Below are 19,740 nucleotides of genomic sequence, written 5' to 3' on the forward strand. Positions count from 1 at the left end.
GCAATTCTGCTCATAAATATCTATCCAAGAGAACTGAAACAGGTGTTCAAACAAAAACGTATACATGTATCGTGGAACTATTTACAATAGCCCGAGGCTGGCAACAACCCAAATGTCCATTGATGGATGAACGGATGCACAAGATGTGGTCCATCCACACTGAAGTATTGCTCAGCCATGAAAAGGAAAAAGGCGCTGACACTCACTACAACATAGATGGACCTTGAACACATGACGCTCAGTGAGAGAAGCCAGGCACAAAAGGCCACACAGTGGGATTCCATTTTTGTGGAATGTCCAGAATAGCAAATCCAGAGATAATGAATTAGTGGTTGCTAGGGGCTGGGGAATGACTGCTAAGGGAGATGAAATTGCTTTTGGGGTGCTGGAATGATCTGGAATTAGACAGAGGTGATGGCTGCAACATCTTGTGAATGTACTGAATTGTACACTTCAAAATGATAAAAATTGTGAATTTTAGGTCATGTGAATTTTACCCTAATTTTAAAAAATGTGTTGTACTGTATAGTCCTGGCTGGTGTTGCTAAGTGATTAGAGCATTGGTCTGAGCACTGACGGGTCCTGGGTTTGATTCCTAGTCAAGGGCACATACGTGGGTTGCAGGTTCGATTCCTGGCCCCAGTTGGGGTATGCGCAGGAGGCAACCAATGGATATGTCTGTCACATCAATGTTTCTCTCCCCCTCCCTCCCTCCCTTCCACTCCCTCTAAAAATAAGCAATGGAAAAAATACCCTTGAATGAGAATTAACAAAACAAAAAAAGTGTGTTGTATAGTCTCCTCTCCTGGGCTGCCTCCGTGAGGGCAGAGACTACAGCCCTCTGGTCACTGCTGTGTCTGAAGCGACCAGCGAAGAGACAGATGTGCAGTGAGTGTTCAAGAGACATGTGTGGGCGGACTGAATGAATGCGGGAATCAAGCGACACAGGCACCTGCTCTTCCATTTCCTCCAGTTCTGGATGGAGTAGGTGAAATCTTGGCTATGGGAACTTCAGACCTGCCTTCTTGGATTATCTCCTCCTGCATCTCCCAACTCTAAATCTGAATTTTTCTCTAGCCCAGGACCTCAATGGGGCCAGAGGCACTTGGTCTTTATTGACACGAAAGGGCAAATAAGGACTCAGTCCTTTAGCAAGTAAAACTTTTATTAAATAAACTTTCAGTTTTTCCAGACCAAAGAGAGGTGTTTTGGACATAAAGATGATGCTTGTAGCTTCTCACCTGAAACACACCACAGTAACAAGGACCTCTCTAGCCACAGAATTGGTCAGCCCAGAGTTTCTTCTAAGTCCTTTTCTTGCCTTGTTTGTGTGTGTGTGTGTGTGTGAATGTGTGTGTGTGTCGGTTTGTTTCCAAAAGTTGGTTTGCAAGTTGAAACTTCATGAAATTACTAGTAGCAGAAATAAAGTACATTGTACAAATCATGTAGATCTTCGGTGTGGAGTATAAAAATGGTATTTACAGCCAGTAAACATGGATCAGGACACACACCACTGCACGCCAGGCCTGGCGGGAGCTTGGTGGGCACCGGAGACGCAGATGAGGCCCCCTCTTGGCCCCTGAGCACACGCTTGCACACGCAGACGCACGGGATACAGGCACACTAGAGAATGTCTTGAAACAATTATCAAACTCTGGAATATCGAAACAAGTTGGTCCGAAGATTTTTTTTTTCTTTTCCAAGAAGTTTATAAGAAGTTTTTTCTTTTCCTTTTTTTTTTTTTTTTTTTTTTTTACTATGTGTTTTTCTTTTCTTTTTTTCTGGGTTGGTCAACACATTTTGGTAGAAACAAAAGGGAATGCTGTGGGTTTTTCTTTTTTCCAAAAATTCTTTTTCTTGAGCTTATTAAGTTCTCTGGTACCTCGTTTGGCAATAGGCTCCACTGGACGACCAAACGAACTTGACTCTGTGCTTCAAGGTGGGTTTTCATGGTTTGGGTAGGTATAGAGAGGCACCCCACAGGATCTCCCTCCCAGCCCCAGCTAGGAAACAAAAATCCATTGTTTGATTCCCCCCACCCCCATTTTTCTTCTCTTTACTTCTTTGTACCTGCTCAGAAAGATCAACGTTAAAAAAAAATTCTTTGAAGAGGTATCTTCGGCAAAGGGATGCTTGGCCAGTGCAGGTTGGGCTTGTCCAACGAGCGTGGCAATCTTGGTTATGAGACCGTGAATTCCAGGCTGGTGATCCGAAGGCAGGGAGGGCTGGCTGCCTGCCCTTGGGGGGGGTAGGAGGAGAGGGGCTCCCACCGACCCCATCTACCCCTGACGGAAAGCTAAGGGCTATTGGTCACATGAGTAAGGCTATGACTGGGGGGAAAGGGCTGAGGGAGGCCAGGGGCTCTCTTTTGTGCTGGGGAAGGCAGGGCCCTGGGAAAAGGGAGGGAAGTTCGGGGTCCCGGAAGCTGCAGCTAGGACCAGGGACACTCAAGCCGGCTGAGCCCATAGGCCCGAGAGAATCGTCGGTGGCAGCGGCCAAAAGTCCTGGAGGTATATCGGTTGGCTGATGACTCCCAGTGCTTCTCGGGCACCCTGGTCTGACAATACAGCCGGGAGGTGAGGAGACACGGGGCTGTCCGGCCAGCCTCAGCCCTTCTTATGTCCCTGCTGAGTGACCAGCCTAGGGTCACCTTCTCTTGGGTGGAAGGAAGTCAGAAAAGTTTGGTCCCATGATCTACACTCAAAAAATATATATACTGTCTATAGCTCTCTCTATATATATGCATATATATATATAGAAAAAGTGGTGATTTAGTTTGGGGAAGCCACCAAGGTTGTGGGGGGTGAGGAGCCAGGAAATCTCCCAGGAGGAAGTGGTGAGCTCCTCAGCCCCCTGCCCTCTCAGCAGCGCTTCACATTTTGGGAAGGGGGCTCAGGGGAGACAGGAGAGGAGAGGGAGGGCTGGTGTCCAAACTCGGTTGTAATTTACGGAAAAGTCCTGGATCAGTTGGAAGCGGGGAAACCCTCCTGGGGTGGAAGGCCCCTCACCTGGTGGAGAAGGGAGGGCGTTAGGGAGCTCTGAGCCGGGCACAAAGGCAAAGGACCTCCCCTCCCATCCACTCCCTTGCCCTGGCCAGGCTGGGGTCTAGAACCCCAAGATTCCTCATCTTTTCAGAAAGAGTCCATTTTGGAGTTTGGAGGCTGACAAACCTGGCTTGGAACAGAGTTAGGGTAACCAAGTGCATGTCCTTATCTGGCAACTTGGGACAAATATTCCTGTTCATTTGTGTCTCCTCTCCCCTGCTGCCTGCCACTGGAGCACCAGGAAGGCAATTTCTCCCCTCCCCCTCACCCACCCCCAAGGTTCTGTTCATGCGAAGCAGTGTCCCCAAACACTGGAAACAGTGCCGAGCACATAGTAGGTGCTCAGGAAAGATGTGCTATCCCAGCATGTTAAAAGTGTGTGGGTTGCCTGTGAGTTGGTTTCCAAACGTGTCAGGTTTCCAAATGGGAGCTCCAAGATGCAGGATTCTGACTGCACACCCTCAAATCTGTGGGTGCAGACCTGACCGGGTCTGAAAGTTACCTCCATCCCCTGAGCACCTACTTTACACCAGACCCCAGGCAAGGCTTTCTGATGACGGCAATGGTGATTAAAAAAGAAAAAAAAAAGGAATTATCAAGAATTTACAGGTGGTGGATCCCGGGCTCAACTGGGAAAACACTGCATCCCCTGTGTGAGTCCTTCCTACTGCCTCTAGGGGAGGTGCTTTTATGAGCCCATTTCACAGATGAGGCTCATGGAAGCTTGAGGTCAGTAGTTAGTTTCCTCATTGATCCCTTAGGCTCACTATTCATTCCCTAAAAAAGGTAATGAGTTGATGAAATTGTTTGCTCTGATGTCAAGTCAAAATATACTCTTGGGGATTTGTTTGGGGGGACATTTTTTCTGGCATGGGGGGCGGGGCAAAATCCCACCTTCCCATCAACCCATTGGGTATGAACTATACCAAATAGAGGAGCTGAGAGAGGGACCCAGCTGGGAGTCATAGGACAGGAGAGAAGCCCATCCCCACAACACTCCCCACCCCATTCCCAACATGGCCCCTCAGGCAAATTTCTATTTATCCTCCAAAGCGTTCTCCAGGAAGGATTCCGAACCACCCTTGGTGCGCACTGGCTTCCCCCACTTCCCCAACCCAATCCTACCCTCCCACGACAGGGATTGGGAGTGTCTTCATCCAGCTCCGTCCCTTACAATCCAACCTGGGGGCCCCTTAGCAACCTCACCCCCCTAGCCACAGTCCCACCCCCAGGCCGGGAGAGGATTTGGGGAATAGGGAGGGTGCAGAAAACGCGGGGCAGGGTTGGGGCGGGTGGGGCCGCCTGGCGGCTCACCTGGGCCAAGCCCACAGCCTCCGGGCGGCTGTGGGCGTGGTCAGTAGGGGTGTCCCGGATCTTTGGGCCGCTTCAGCTGCACTTTCAGCCTCTTCATGCCAATCTGAAAGCCATTCATGGCCTGGATGGCAGTCTGCGCGCTGGCGGGGTTGTCAAAGCTCACGAAGCCTGCAGAGACCGGGGTGGACCCGCGATGGTGGGCAACGTGGGCGTCTTCCACTCGGCTTCCTGGCTCGTGGGGTCCTAGGGGCGGGGTGTGCGCTCGCAGGGGCAGGCAGCCGGCGGAGGTGGCAGGGCTTGCCAGAGGACACACAGCACCCCTGGCCTGGACTGCATGCCTCGGGGGATGGGACACTCATTCCTTACCTGGGGTTTGCTCTGCGGAGACTTCCTATGTGGAGTTGGGGACAGGTGGGACCTACCTCTGGGGTCCAGGTCCTCCCTCCCACCAGGATGCCTCGTCTGGGCCCTGATGCTAGTTAGCCCTTGGCCTCCTCTGAGACCTCTACTCATCTGCGATCTTGTCTGTCCTTATGACTGTGTGTGCTTCTTTGTCTTCTTTTTCCATCTCTCCCTTCTTCTCTCTCTTTGTCTGTCAGTCTTTCTACTCCTAGTTTCCCCCAAGACCATCAGAAATATTTAAGCCTCCCCCTGCTTAAACTGCCACCAGCCAAAACTCCCTCCATCTGCCAGCTCAAGGCTGCCTGGCCCTACTCCGGCCCCTCACTTCTTGGTCATCACAGGGACCATGTGCAGCACAGAGGCCAGGGACCCTCGGGGGAGGGAACCACACAAGCATTTGGAGATGAGGTCACCCGAGCTGTGTGAAAGGCCAAGTGGGAGGTCGGGCACAGAGATTGGGCTCAGGGTTGAAGGGTCTTGCGGAGGCCCATGGGGAGCCACGGGGAATTTAGAGTTGAGGGATTAACATCATTGTATTTATCTCTGTTAAGTCCCCTCATTATATAGATGAGAAAACTGAGGCTCAGAGAGTGCATATGAGCCCCCTGATGGTTGAAAGTGATTGGGTGGGTTTTCCTCCCGAAATTTCCTCTTCCTTCTGGACACAGGTTACAAAAAAGGGGGCTTGGGCACTAGTGGGAGTTCCGTACTTGCTGTGTGACTTCAAGTGTGTCACCTGACCATTTCGTTCCTCTCTTTTCTCCCTCAGTAAATTGGGACAATTCTTCCCTTTTATGGTTGGATACTGAGTATATACAGAAGGCACTTAACAAACAGTCAAGAATTAGCTCTTCAAAGAGGACGGGGTGGGGTTACCAGTCCAGATTTTGTAGTCAAACAGACTAGTTCTATCTAGGTTCTGCCTCTTTGCAGCTGTGTGATTTGAACAAGTGTCAGTGCCTCTCTGAGCCCTAATTTCCTCTGTTTCTGGGGACAAAGATGATCTGTCCCCCACCTGCCCTTACCTCCTCCCTCTCTCCCCATCGTTCACTCTGTTCCATCCACACAGGCCTCCTCGCTGTTCCTCCAACACACATGGCCCAGCCCCGGGGCCTTTGCACATGCTGTTGCCTCTTCCTAGAACACTCTTCCTACAGATTTCCCCATGCTGGCTCATCATCAGTCAGCTCTATCTTTCTTCATACTATTTATAATTCCCTGGCCTATATCCTATGATTCCTTATTTCCATCTCCTCCCCCTAAATCTGTGCTAATTTGGTAGCCACTGGCTCTTGTGGTTATTTTAATTTAAATTAATTTAAATTAAATACAATTAAGCATTTAGTCCTTTGGTCACACTGGGCACATTTCAAGTGCTTGGTAGTCACATGGGCTGATGGCTCAGACAGACCGGATGTAGAACATTCCGTCATCACAGGAAGCTCTGTCGGACGGTGCGGGAAGGCTGTGAGCTTTCTCGGGGTAGGGCTTTGTGGGCTTCTTTCACTGCTATGTGCCCGGTGCCAAGCACAGAACCTGGCACACAGCAGGGACACAATGTATGTATGTACTGAATGAATGAATGAACGAGTGAATCTTAGAAAGAATGCATGGCAAGTGTCCCGCAAACAGTAGGTGCTTAGTAAGTGTTCACTCTGATTATGAATGCGATTCTTTTGGACCAGGCTTGTCTCAGGGATGACCAACCTCTCCCACCCCACCCCCATCCCCTGTTCCAGGGCCAGGGGAGTGGGACAGGCTGGCCAACAGGAAGGGGCAGCCTCCACAGGTACTCACCAAAACATTTGCTCTGGTTGGTGGCCCGATCCATAAACACCTTGGAGGAGATGATATTGCCGAAGGGCAGGAACATCTGCGTCAGCTCCGTGTCTCCAAACTCCTGGGGGAGGTGGTAGATAAACAGGTTACAGCCTTCGGGACCTGCAGGTAGGGGAGAGAAAGACATAAAGCCCCCAAGGAGAGGAGGCGGAGCCCCCCCCAGGGGAAGGGCCCACATCTGGGCACCTCCAGCTGTCAGGAGAGAGGTGCTCCATGATACCCAGAAAGAAGGGATGTGAAACGGGGGGTAAGGAGATAGGGCATCCTGGTCCCTGCTCTATAATCCTACACACAGATACTCTAAACCTCTGATAGTCCTCAGGCCCCAGATAATTTACAAAATTCAGATGATTCTTACCCCTCTGCCCAAACCAAGATAAATAACAGGAATTCCAAAATCCAGGAAAATCCCTAAACCTCAAACTCCAGATTATTTACAAAAGTCAGGTTAACTAGGTGTAGATATATGGAAACTATAATCTATCTTTTCAATTATTCTGTAAGCCTAAAACTGGTGCTAAAATAAAATGATGATGTGGTTTTTTTAAAGTACGATGATTGCCCTGGCCAGTGTGGCTCAGTTGGTTGGAACGTCATGCTGTGCACCAGAAGGTCTCAGGTTCAATTCTTGGTCAGGGACCTTGATTGGGGTGCGTACAGGAGGCAACTGATTGATGTATCTCTCACATCCATGTTTCTTTCTCTCTCTCTCTCTCTCTCTCTCTCTCTCTCTCTCTCTCTCTCTCTCCCTTCCTCTAAAATCAATTTTAAAAAACAGTAATAGCCCCAGCAGGTGTGGTTCAGTGGATAGAACATCGGCCCTTGGAACGAAGGGTCCTGGGTTTGATTCTGGTCAAGGGCGTGTACCTTTGTTGCAGGCTTGATCCCTGGCCCCAGTCAGGTCGCATGCAGGAGGCAGCCACTGGATGTGTCTCTCTCACATCAATGTTTCTCTCTCTGTCTCTCCTCCTCCCTTCTACTCTCTCTAAAAATCAATGGAAAAAATACCCTCAGGCGAGGATTAACAAAAGAAAACAAAAAAAGCAATAAAAGTCCGATGATCACAGAATAAAACAAGAAAAGTATTCTCTGACCCAAAACCCAAATATCCAGATATATTTTCCAAACGCCTTGGATAATTCTCCTAACTTTGGATACTTTCCAAAACTCAGATGATGCAAAAATAAAATCAAGTAAACTAAAGAGAACTCTCCAGTCCTGAATCCCAGATATCCTGAAACCACAAATAATTTTTAAATATATTTTTATAGATTTTAGAGAGGAAGGGAGAGGTAGAGAGAGATTGAAACATCACTAATTAGCCATTGATCAGCTGCCTCCTGCATGCCCCACACTGGGGATTGAGCCTGCAACCAAGGCATATGCCTAACTGGGAATCTAACCTCGACCTTCTGGTTCATAGGCTGACGCTCAACACTGGCTGGGCTCCCACAAATAATTTTAAAATGGTAGACTATACCAACCAGAAATATTTTAATTAATTAATTAATTTATTTATTTTTGTTAATCCTTGCCTCAGGATTTTTCCATTGATATTTAGAGAGAATGGAAGGTAGGGAAGAGGGGAAAGAGAGAGAGAGAGAAACATTGATATGAGAGACACATCGATTGGTTGCCTCCCACACAAGGCCAGACCAGGGCCTGGGATTGACTTGCAAACCCAGGTATGTACCCTTGACCGGGAATCTAACCAGAGACCCTTTGGTGCGTGGGCAGACACTCCACCACTGAGCCACACTGGCCAGGGCAGAAATATTTTTTTAAAAACATGGCTAACCCTCAAAATCATCCTTTCCCCATATAATCCCCAATGCATGGTTTATACACAAACTATAAATAATACCATTTAAAAACCCAATTAACTTGGGGTGGTGAACACACAATACACAGATGTTTTATAGAATTGTTCACCTGAAATATATATAATTTTATTAACTAATGTCACCCCAATAAATTCAATAAAAAAGAAAAGAAAGTAAATAAAAATCTGATTATCTGAAGCCAAACCTGCTCCCATGCTCCCCAAAACAAAGGTAGTGATCAAACTACCAAGAATTGCTTTTACCCTCGCAATGAATATTCCCCACCCCAGAAAATACAAAATCCAAGACCACACAATCACATCCAACCCCTACCTTTCTGATTAGAACCACGGTTCTGCTACAATGCTTGCTTTTATTTATTTATTGTTTGCATTTTTATTTATTATTATTATTATCTAAATCTTTATTGTTGAAAGTGTTACATATGTCCATTTTTGTCCCCCACCACTTCTGTTTACTTCTTAAATACTGCCATTACAATAGTGCGCCCATGATGCATATATGAATACAAGGTCTTTGGTTGTATAAAATGCAAGTGTGTTCCAATGTGACTGATATGTTACGGGACAATTATGAGCATAGCACAAATCCTGTGTTTGCTTATAGGCCCTCTCGTCGCCAGGAAACACTAGGTGAATGCAGAAACCCGGGCCCAGATGAACCCAGCCTCATGAGAAAACAAAACTCGCGCTCACACACAGGCTCTACCACCCACCAACTTTCTCCGCCCCGCAAGTGTGTGAGGAGCCATACCTGTCCCCCCCGCCCCCGAGGCTACGACTGTCTCATTTCCGACAACCCTGTTTCCGTTAGTTCACTGCCCCTCACATGCAGCTGCCCTTCCCAGGCCACTTCCACGTGCACATTTCGGCTCTTTCCAAGATAAAGTGCCACCACATTGCAGTATCATGTATTTCTTGGCCATCTGACATTGATACAACTGTGTTATCGGTTTATTGGGGTCCTGTCTTTGTTTATTGACGTGTCTGCGGGCCAGGCTCCCCTTGCCTTGGGGAGAGACCTGGCTTTCCTGGGCGGCCACTTCCCCAGCCTCCCCGCGCCCCCAGAACCCGCTGGATGAACCAGAGGGTCTCCCCGGGCCGAGCGGCCCCTGCAGGCTCGCACCTCTTGGCACCAACAGTCGCCTGTGTTAGAGAGGAGGAAACTGAGGCCCAGGGTGGTGAGGTACCTTCCTTTTGTCACGGGTCAGAACCGGGTGGGTCTGAATTCCGGTTGTCCGAGTCCAGAACCTAACTCTGGCACCGTCGACTTTACTGGGAGCTCCAGTTTAGCCGAAATACCGCACCCCCTTTTCCCAACCTCACAATGAGCTTCCTCTCCAAAAATTCAGAGAATCATTCAGGTTTGGAGAGGGCACCTCTATGCCTACGGGGTCGAGCTAGCAGGGTTCGGAGAGGGGGCGCCAGTGCCCCCCCAAACTCCCAGGGACGGCACAGGACTTGAACCCCGGCCTCTCCGTCCCCTGGGCCGAGCTCTCAGCCGCGCGGTTCCCCGAGGCCTGGCCAGGGGTGGGTCCTGCAGGCGATGGGGGCGGTCAGAGGGCGGGGCTGGCGCCCGCAGGAAGTCGCGGCCCCCTCACCTTCTCGCTGCTGCTGCTGCTGGAGGAGCGGCGGCGGCTGCGGGATGCTGTGCGCGATGGGCGCGATGGCCGCGGTGGGGTACATGGCTGTGGAGACCCGGAGCGGAAGCCGCGTGAGGCCGGCGGGCGCCCGGCGTGAGCGGGCCGAGGCTAGTTCTAGGGGCGGGGCCTAGGCTGAGGGCGGGGCCAATAGTGGGTCTTGGGCAGGAGGAGGGGCGGGGCCACAACGAAGAGCCGGCCTAGGGGTGGGGCCCAGGCAACAGAGCAGCCCGGACTTGAGAGGCGTGGACACGGGTTAGGGGCGGGACCAAGGCAGGATCTGAGGGGCGGGACCAGCAGGGCAAAGAGCTGGGATTGGGCCACGGCCAGAAGTAGGAAGAAAGATTAGAGAAGGAAAGAGGAAGGGCCGAGCCCTGGGGGCGGGGCTTCTATGGGCGGGCTTCCTGCGGGGCAGGCCGGCGTGCCTCCCTACCTGTGTACTGCTGGACTCCGGAGAAGGCAGGATGGAGGGTCTCAGCCATGGTCGGGCTCTGAGCTGCGGGCAGACGGAGGGGCTGAGTGGGGCGGGAGCAACATAAGACTTCTACCCACCCCCAATTCTTAAGCGCGGAAAAGAGAGCAACAGACATCCGCCCCAGCTTCGCCTCTGCGTAAACAGTGCACAGGTATCCTTCCCATTTTACAGGTGGAGAAACTGAGGCTCAAAGAGGTGAAGTAACTGGCACAGGGCCACTTAGATCGGAAATGGCAGAAGCCGAACTGGAATCCAGGTTTCTGGGACTCCAGAGAGGTGGACACATGACTCCCATCTCTCTCTCTCCCTATCCTGGCCCCCTCCCGCCTTCCTTTTATTCTCTATATTGTCCAGGACTCTGCTCCAGACCACCACTCACCCCTATCACTTCCTCTCTCTCACTGCCTACACCTCATTGGCAGTCACCCCATGGGCCCCTATGTGGCTATGACTTTCCCAATGGCCCTCGTGGAGGAGTTAAGAGAGGTGAGTTTGTCCAGGCCACCAGAGCTGGTGAATCGAGAAAATTTAGCCAAAAGATTCCGTTTGAATGGAGAGAGGTTACTAGAGGATGGAACAGTGTGTGTGTGTGGGGGGGTTGACTGTAAAGGGGTTGCATAAGTGAATTACTTTGTAAAGCTGGAACAGTTCTGTATCTTGATTGTGATGGTGGTTACATGAATCTATACCTGTGATAAAATGGTATAGAAACACACACACAAGTGCATGTACAAAGCAGTGAAATCTGAATAAGTTCTCCTACTCCAGTTGAGTTCACTGTACACACCAATGTCAGTTTCCTGGTTTTGACAATGTCCCTGTGATTATCTATGATGTTAGCATTGGAGGAAGCTGGGTGAGGGTTACACGGGACTTCTGTGTATTATTTTGGTAACTCCCTGTTAGCCTCAATCATTTCAAAATAAAAATAAATCCTATTTAATGGAGTGAACACAGATGACTTACTTCACTTCAGCAAGGCGTTGGAACATGTTTGCCTTGAAATCATGGTATAGTGGGAAAAGTGGGACCTCTGCTTCATGAGGGCAGAGCCCAGCTCAAATCAGTGCATGGTCAATATTGAGTGAGTGAATGAGTGAATGAGTGAATGAATCCTGGTACTGATATCTTTCCAAATAGTAACAATTAATAATTAAGATTGATGGTGCCATTCTTAGTACTAGGTGATGTGTTAATCATTTTTTCATACTGATTTCATTGTCCGTGCAACCTCATGAGGTGACTGATGTTATCTGCCCCATTTCACAGATGAGCAAATTGACACTCAGAGACTTAAAGGAATCACCCAAGGGCCACCAAATCTGAATATGAACCCAGAAATGTCTGGGTGCAAATTTCCTATGTTTACCCTTTTTCTCTGTGCCCCCAGCACATATCTGCTCAGCTGAGACTCCCATTGCTCTGCCTCTCTGTTCCATGGGGCATCAAGACACAGGAAATTATGCTTGTCCTAGAGACACCGTCCTGCCCCCTCATGCTCTCCTAGGCCCTGGGGAACCACCCAAGTTACCTGGGTAGGGCATGAGGCCATTGGCATATACAGTCTCTAGGGCAGGGTGCCCACCAGGGAAGGGCACGACACCTGCAAAGCTGTTGGTGATGGGAGCCATGAGGCCGGGCACGGCGGCAGTGCTGAGCAGTGGGGGCGAGTGCAGTCCTGCAGAGCAGAAAAACATCATGAGGAGCCTGGGCCTGGTTCTGGCCCTGCCCACCCGTCCTTGGGCCTCTGGTGGACTCTCACCAGAGGCAGGGGCGATGGGTGTGGCAGGCAGCCCATTAAGGCTGACGGCGCCGATCTGCTGGATGTGGCAGGGTGAGAAGGCCACGCCAGGGCTCAGGTAGCTGCCTGAGGTGGACAGGACCGTTGTCTGCTGCTGCATGAGCTGGGGGTGGAGAGGGAGTCAAGATGCACAGTCAGGGTGGCACCTGCCCTGAGGTCATAGGTCCCAGGGGGAGGCCTGGTCCTCCAGTAGCTAGGGGAGTCAGGCTGGATATCTTGGCTTAGGCGAGGGTCAGGGATCAGTCAGGAAATGGGGCTCAGCCTTGGATCAGGGCTCATAGGAATCATGGTTAATCCAGGGATCTGGGTCCAGTCAAGAATGTGGTCTTGATGTAGGATCAGGGATCAGCCAACACTAACTCAGCCAACACTTAACACTTAACTGAGACTTAGAGGCTCAGTCTGGGTTTGGTCTCTGTTCAGGGTTGAAGCTTGACCTGAATTATTTGGGGGCTGAGCATGGGGTCATGTCAGTCCAGGTAGAAGTTCAGCTTGAGCTCAGGGCTCAGGGCTCAGTTTATGGCTGGGGGCTCAGCTAGGTGTGGGGGTTGGGAATCAGCCTGGATTTGTGGGCTCAGCCATGGCCAGAATAGGACCCTGAGTCAGAGAGACTAGGCAAGAGACAGAAAGATGGGCAGAGAGCCTGGCCGGTGTGGCTCAGTGGTTGAGCATTGACCTATGAATCAGGAGGTTGCAGTCTTGATCCCCAGTAGGGGGCATGCAGGAGGCAGCCAATTAATGATTCTCATCATTGATGTTTCTATCTCTCTCTCCATCTCCCTTTCTCTCTGAAATCAATAAAAATATATTTAAAATAAAAAAATAAAATAAAAATGGGCAGAGAGGTCAAACCCCTCAACAGAGACTTAGATGGAGAGAGAGAGATTGAGCTGGATCCGCAGAGTAGTCTTGGAAGTCCCACTGGAGACAAAGGCCTGTTTGTTGGGGTCACTCACGGCCTGCGCATAGGCACTGTAGGGGCTGAAGGGCAGGGTGAGGGACGGTGTCAGGATGCCCAGCTGGCCCACCATCTGCTGCATGCGCCGTAGTGTTCGCTCCTTGTCTGTGTCGGCAAACTTGACCACCAGGCTGGAGGAGGCACCCTGCGGGAGCAGCCACAAGCAGGAAGGAAAGAAAGGAGGGAGGTAACCAGGAATCTGGGGTCCCCAGACCCACACCTGCTCAGGTGAGGGCTACAGATAGCGACAGCTGTTGGCCCTGTCCACGAGCCCCTGCTGCAGACTTTGGGCACCACAGGGAGACAACCCGAAGATCAGAGTCCTGGGTCTTGCAATTGATGATGCAGCCACCCCTGCACACTGGTGAGGCATCTGGGCCCAGGGGGGCTGTGTCTGGGATACAGTGGAGAACCCTGACTCTCAGGCACACTCCCCCAAACAGGAGGAGCCCTGGCCAGCGTGACTCAGTTGTTTGGATGTTGTCCCATGCACCAGAGGTTTCTGGTTTGATTCCTATTGGGGCACATGCATGGGTTACAGGCTCTCTGGTAGGGGGCATGCAGGAGACAGCCAATCAGTGTTTCTCCCTTTCTCTAAAAATCAATAACAAATCTTAAAACACACACACACACACACATGCACACACACACACACACAGAAAGAGAATCCTGCTGGAGAGGAACATGGCGGCCTGGGTGGAGGACCTGAGAACGGGTGAGAGTCCGGTCACCAGAGAGGAATGGGGCACAGATGGATAACTCTGCAAATGGCACCTTGCACCTGAGAACAGGTTAGATTCCCACCATCAGAGAGGGTGGCAAGCCCCCTTTGATGGAGAGCTCACTCCGTTATGCCTGCCAGCCCATCGCTGGACAGCTCTGATAGGAGGAAGCCTGTCTGGTGATGAGCAACATCCTGCCTGTCCAGGCAGTAAACTGGCTCCTGCTCTTCTGAGTCTGCCCTGCACGCCACACCCATGTTCAAGAACTGAGGCAAGTTGGTTCTCCAAGGCTGTCTTCCCCAGGGGATTTAGACACACACAGTGAAGATGGTTCCCAGAGCCTCCTTCCTGGGGGCCAGGGCCACCCCAGTGACCGGGTGGTCCTTCCCAGCCTCACACCACTGCTGACCCACAAGTTCCTGGCTCCAGTCTTGCCTCTGCTCACCCCTACTCTGTCCCCAAAGAGACATTTCCAACTAAACCGGACATCTTCCCTTCCCTGTCGAACCCCTCTGTGGCTCCCCATGGCCATAGGAGGAATCTGTGCGCCCCAGCCTTGAACTGCAGGCCCCTCTAGCCCATCCTCCCCAGCTCCTCAGCCCCCCCCCTTCCGATCCTGCCTTTGATTTTGTCACTCCCCACACCCTCATGTCCCCCTGCTGGCCTCGGCAAACCCCATCCACCCTCAGGTCTCACCCCTCCTGTATACTCACCACATATACACGTGCTCACACACATTCACTCACCGTGTACGCTCAGAGTCATGCACAGCACTCACATACACATGCTCACCATGCATACTCACACATACTTGCACAATGCATCCACATACACATGCACAAAATCCCACATGTACACACATGTACTTATCCACACACATATTCACAAACCCTCACACACACACCTACAGAGGCACATGCATGTACTTGTTCCCGCCACATCACCTGGGCATACTCATGCACTCAACATGCTTGCACACGTACTCACACAGACATGTATGCACTCTCACATGCTCTCTTAGACACACACACACACACACACACGCAGCCACACACTGGCAGTACATTCTTTCACACACGCCCATTCACACATATGTACAATCACACAGACACAGACACCCATTCACATCATTACCAGAACTGCCTCCTTTTCCACCTATGCCCACTATGAAGAAGAACCAAGGACGACCAGGTGGCTGGGATGGTAGGAACAGGGCCCCCTTACCCCTTTCCCATGCCCACCACCTTGGCCTCGGGCAGCTCCTACTCACCGGCATGGTCTGGCTGCCATGGAGGGCGTGGATTGCCGCCTGAGCCTCCGTGTGGGAGGAGAACTTCACGAAGGCACAGCCTGCTCCAAGAGAAGAACAGGGAAGAGGCAATGGGGTATTTCTGGGTAGGCAGGACCACCGAAGCGGGGCTGGAGACCCTGGATAGCCAGTCAGCAACAGACACATGCAGCCAGAAAGTCAGACAGAGCCAGCCACTTGCTCAGACAGAGAGCTGGACAATGAAGGATGAGACAGTCAGAGAAGCACACAGCCAGCCATGGAGTTAGACAGTCAGCCAGTCGGCCATCCATTTAATCAGAAAGCCAGCCAGCCAGATAGCTGTTTGTCAAACCCACAATCAAGGGATGGGGACAGGCTTAGAGAACACCCACCAGCTACCAACACTAGGAGATCCAGAGTTGTAATCAGATGTGCAGAATTAAAGTGACAAACCATGAGGCACGGATGCAGAGAGATATGGTCCTGTGCACACCCAGGCAGAGATGCACTCAGACCCAGGTGGATCGATGCGTGTGACCAGAGTTGGAGAAATGGGGATAAGTCACCATACAAAGGCAGACCCAGCCGATCAATCACATGAGCAGAATCGGGTGGACAGACAGCCAGAAACCACCTGACACACGAAGACCCATACAGAAGTGGTCATTTGGATACCCGGCAGGAAGAGTCAGAGACAGAGGTGCAGGAGACGTGATACTCAGCCCTAGTCACATATACAGTCACATGGGCAGACAAGAAAACATGTCTGTGGAGGTCATTAAACAATCATTCCTAGAAGGTGCAGCCATATAGGAACGGGGGAGTACCTACACAGAACACAGGCAAATCCAGGTGCAAACAGTCCCATGGACAGAGTCAGGTGGAGACAGGCATCCCCAGATGGGAAGCTGGTAGGACCAGACTCCACCCACCCGCCCAAGTATCTGGCCCCGCCCGCCTCGGGTGCCGCCCTGCCCCCTGGTTCCCCAGCCCTGTCCCAGGGCAGCTCCAGCTCGGGCCTGTCACCTTTGCTGCTGCCGTCAGGCCCCCGGAGCACCGTGCACTCGTCTATGACCCCGAAGGGCTGGAACAGCCGCAGCACGTCCTCCTCTGATTGCTGCTTGTTCAGCATCCCCACAAACAGCTTCCGGTCCCCTGTGGGCGGAGACACCACTCAGACAAGTCCCGGCTTGAAAGCCTCCGGGAATTTCTCCCCTGGGCCCTCCAGTTCTGCGCGCGCCAAGGAGGGAACAGCCGGGCGCTGCCCTGCGTCTCCCACGTTCCTGCACGATCCCATCTTCATGCCTTTGCTCACGCAGTGTCCCCTCCCATACCGCCCCCCCCCCAGCCCCCCGCGCCGTCTGGAATCTCCTTCCTTCAATCCTTCGGTGCGTCTGCACCACTGCTCCCACTTCCCAGTAAAGATGGTCTCTCCCTCCCGTGGTCTCAGAGAGCCCACACAGCACCAGGGTTAGGAACTACCTTGCCTGGCCTACGTCCCTGTCGCTCTCTCTGCCATTGAGATCCTACAGGGAGGGGTGAGCGCTGATGGCCTCTGCATGCTCCCCGTGCCCAGCAGAGCTCCCTGCTCAACCTTGCGGGGCTCAGGAGGGACTAGGCAACCGATGTCTGTTGAATGAGTGAGGCATGTGTGTGCACAGGACCAAGGGCCTGGGCAGCCTGCAGTCCCCAACAGGTGGAGCTGGAGTGGGGGCCTGGCTGGGACCTGCCCGAGTCTAAGGCCAGCGGTCAGTCTGGGCCAGCCTCTCCTGTGTGAGGCACCCGAGCCCTGGCCCCTGGGGTAGTTGTGCTGCTCCCCTGTAATCAGGGACAGCAGCAGCTTCCTCTCCCCTAGACAGTAAGATGGGTTACTATGGAGACCAGTTTTCTGGCAGCTGTCACTCATGGGGTGGGAGGGAGGGAGACACAGAAGCAGAGAGATTGCAAATCAGGAAGAGAAAGACATATGAGAGTGAAACAGAGATAAGCAAAGAGGCACAGAGAGCAGCAGAGAGAACCAGAGACAGGAAAGAAAAAGGCAAGGAGAGAGACAGAGATATGGGGGGAGAGGGAGCAAGAGAGAGGATACAGAGATGGAGACATGCAAACCCCAGCTCTCCAATCCCTGACCCACACTGGCGGCCTGAAAACAGGCTCCCAGCCCATATTGGCTTCATCAGGCTCTTACACATTTCAAGCTCCAGGCGTCCTAACAGCCCCGCCCACGCACCATCCCCCGGCTGGCTGTTCTCCCTCAGCCCCCAATCCACCTGAGATGGGGAGGAGGGACAAAAATCTCCAAGAATTTTTGAATCCCTCTGGGGACAGCCAAGCATCCCCCTCCCTGGGCACACCTCTGCCACACAGTCCAGCCCCTGCAGACACCAGGCCCCAACCTGCATGCCCACAGGCCCCCTGTTACAGTCAAGCACACACACTTGCACATACATGCCCACGCACAGGCTGGGTGTGCAGCGGTGCACGCACCCCCACTACACCAGCCTCAGAAACACACATGCATATGTGCACATACCTGCACCTGTCTGCACACAGGTGTGCCCAAGTATGCATGCTTATATACACAGACATACCCACTTGTCCAAACATGCAAACGTTCACACACACATACACACAACCCCCAAAATCAATCCAGGGCCCTTCAGGGACCCCATCCCCTCTGCGTCTGAAGATCCCCATTACTGATCTCTGAGAGGAATCAGGTATTTCAAGCTCCGGGGCAAGTAGCTGCACCAGGCCTGTGGCCCTGTGGTCGGGAAGAGGGGACAGCGGCCCTGCTTCCTGTCTCCATGCCGTTAGTGTGTGAGCAGGCAGGGCACTGCTGCAGCCTTTTGTGCAGGAAACTTCCCTTCTTCCCCCATCCCTCCACCAACCCCCAGCCTGGTGGTCACGGAGAGATGACAACTACCTCCACGACTTTCGCTGTCCGCAGGCTTCACCTGGATTGGCCGTGCCATCTGTGGGAAAAGGGGGTGGGGAGAGGTCCAGGTCAGCAGCTGGAGCAGCGTGGGTAGAAGCTCTGCCTGAGCCCTGCCAGGCAACCCTGCCTACCTCCCCGGCCTCGGCATCCCGCCAACCACCCGGCAGCAACTAACACTCCACTCAGACCAAATAATACATGGTCCCGCCCACAGGACTTGGCTCACACTGCCTGGAAAACTCTTACTTAGCCTTTAAAACCCAGTAACAATATCCCTTCCGCCAGGAAGCCTTCCTGCCTCCCCAAGTGCCATGAGCTGTTTGCAAAGATATCCCAACTCCGCCAGTCCCTGTATGTGACGTGACTTTGTGGTTCCTCTCCTTGAGAACTGTAATCTATCTTCCTTTTGTATCTGCACTTGGCCATGTGACTTGCTCTGACCAATGGAAGTGAAGTTGTGGGAGTTCCAACCTTGGCCTCAAGAGACCCTGCAGCTTCCACACTTGAGACACTGAGATTACCAAGTCATTCCAGGTCATGCTGGGGCAAACTATGGAGCAGGGGAGCCTTCATGCACAGAGAGGCCCCACTGACACAAAGCACATAGCAGGGAGGCCCTCCGGACCCAGCTTGCCCCAGTTAAGACCCAACTGATTGCAGCTGCATGAATGACCCCAGGAGAGACCAGCAGAAGAAGTCCCCAGCTGACACGTTGGGATTACCAACCCACAGAATCATGAACAAATAAAATGACTGGGGTGGGCCATAGCTGGTTTGGCTCAGTGGATAGAGCATCGGCCTATAGACTGAAGGGTCCCGGGTTCAATTCTGTCAGGGACACATGCCTGGGTTGTGGACTCAATCCCCAATAGGGGGCGTGCTGGAGGCAGCTGATCGATGGTTCTCTCTCATCATTGATGTTTCTCTCTCCCTCTCCCTTCCTTTCTGAAATCAATAAAAATACATTTTAAAAAATGATTGGGATGGTTTGTTCTCAGAAGTAGCTGACCAGTATACCAAGACTGCTACTTCTGTCCGCTCCCCAAGCCTTGGTGGGAGCACTGTCACACCTGAGCAGACCAGCCTGGATTCGTTGTTCTGGACTCTTCTATCCCCTCCCCCTGGCCCTGAAAATGATGTTCAACAGAAGAAATCCACCCCCCAGTTCCCACCCCCACACTTACCCAGGCACGGGTATGAGATAAGCTAATGTGAATATTTGACAACAGACTTGAGGGATGTAGGATGGGGGTGGCATTTACTTCTCCGCTGGTCCTAGGACAGAATCCTCTTCCCAACCTGGTATCTCTGGTGAACTCCTACTCATTCTTCAAATCCCAACTCAAAAGCCCCAAGCGGGCAATGCTTCCCCTCTCTGGGTTCCCTCCTCCTCTGCCTCAGGGTAGGACATGTCTAGTGTTGCTCTTCTTCCTCCAGACTGGGGACCACAGCATCACCCCACACAGGGCAGGGTACATGGGAGATTCAGAGGAG

General features: G+C 52.1%; 1 protein-coding gene across 14 annotated transcripts in view; it reads right to left on the bottom strand.

Annotated features, from left to right (window-relative positions):
- Positions 1–1,147: 1,147 nt before the first annotated feature.
- The window catches only part of CELF5 (CUGBP, Elav-like family member 5), a 43,122-nt gene continuing 24,529 nt past the window's right edge, over positions 1,148–19,740 (bottom strand). For 2 of the 14 annotated variants that reach the window (XM_015567309.1, XM_015567345.1), the window contains exons 3-12: positions 18,232–18,283; positions 16,335–16,463; positions 15,309–15,388; positions 13,315–13,461; positions 12,320–12,461; positions 12,089–12,235; positions 10,516–10,578; positions 10,044–10,130; positions 6,558–6,701; positions 1,148–4,601 (exon numbers count right to left, since the gene is read on the bottom strand). In XM_015567309.1, coding sequence (XP_015422795.1) covers positions 4,399–4,601; positions 6,558–6,701; positions 10,044–10,130; positions 10,516–10,578; positions 12,089–12,235; positions 12,320–12,461; positions 13,315–13,461; positions 15,309–15,388; positions 16,335–16,463; positions 18,232–18,283 — 1,194 coding nt within the window. In that variant the 3' untranslated portion in view covers positions 1,148–4,398. The remainder of the gene's footprint in view (positions 4,602–6,557; positions 6,702–10,043; positions 10,131–10,515; positions 10,579–12,088; positions 12,236–12,319; positions 12,462–13,314; positions 13,462–15,308; positions 15,389–16,334; positions 16,464–18,231; positions 18,284–19,740) is intronic. The other 12 variants (XM_015567313.1, XM_015567351.1, XM_015567315.1 and 9 more) reach the window with 12 other exon arrangements.

This window comes from Myotis davidii, unplaced genomic scaffold (genome assembly GCF_000327345.1).
Source record: "Myotis davidii unplaced genomic scaffold, ASM32734v1 scaffold551, whole genome shotgun sequence".
In the NCBI taxonomy this organism is placed as follows: Eukaryota; Metazoa; Chordata; class Mammalia; order Chiroptera; family Vespertilionidae; genus Myotis; species Myotis davidii.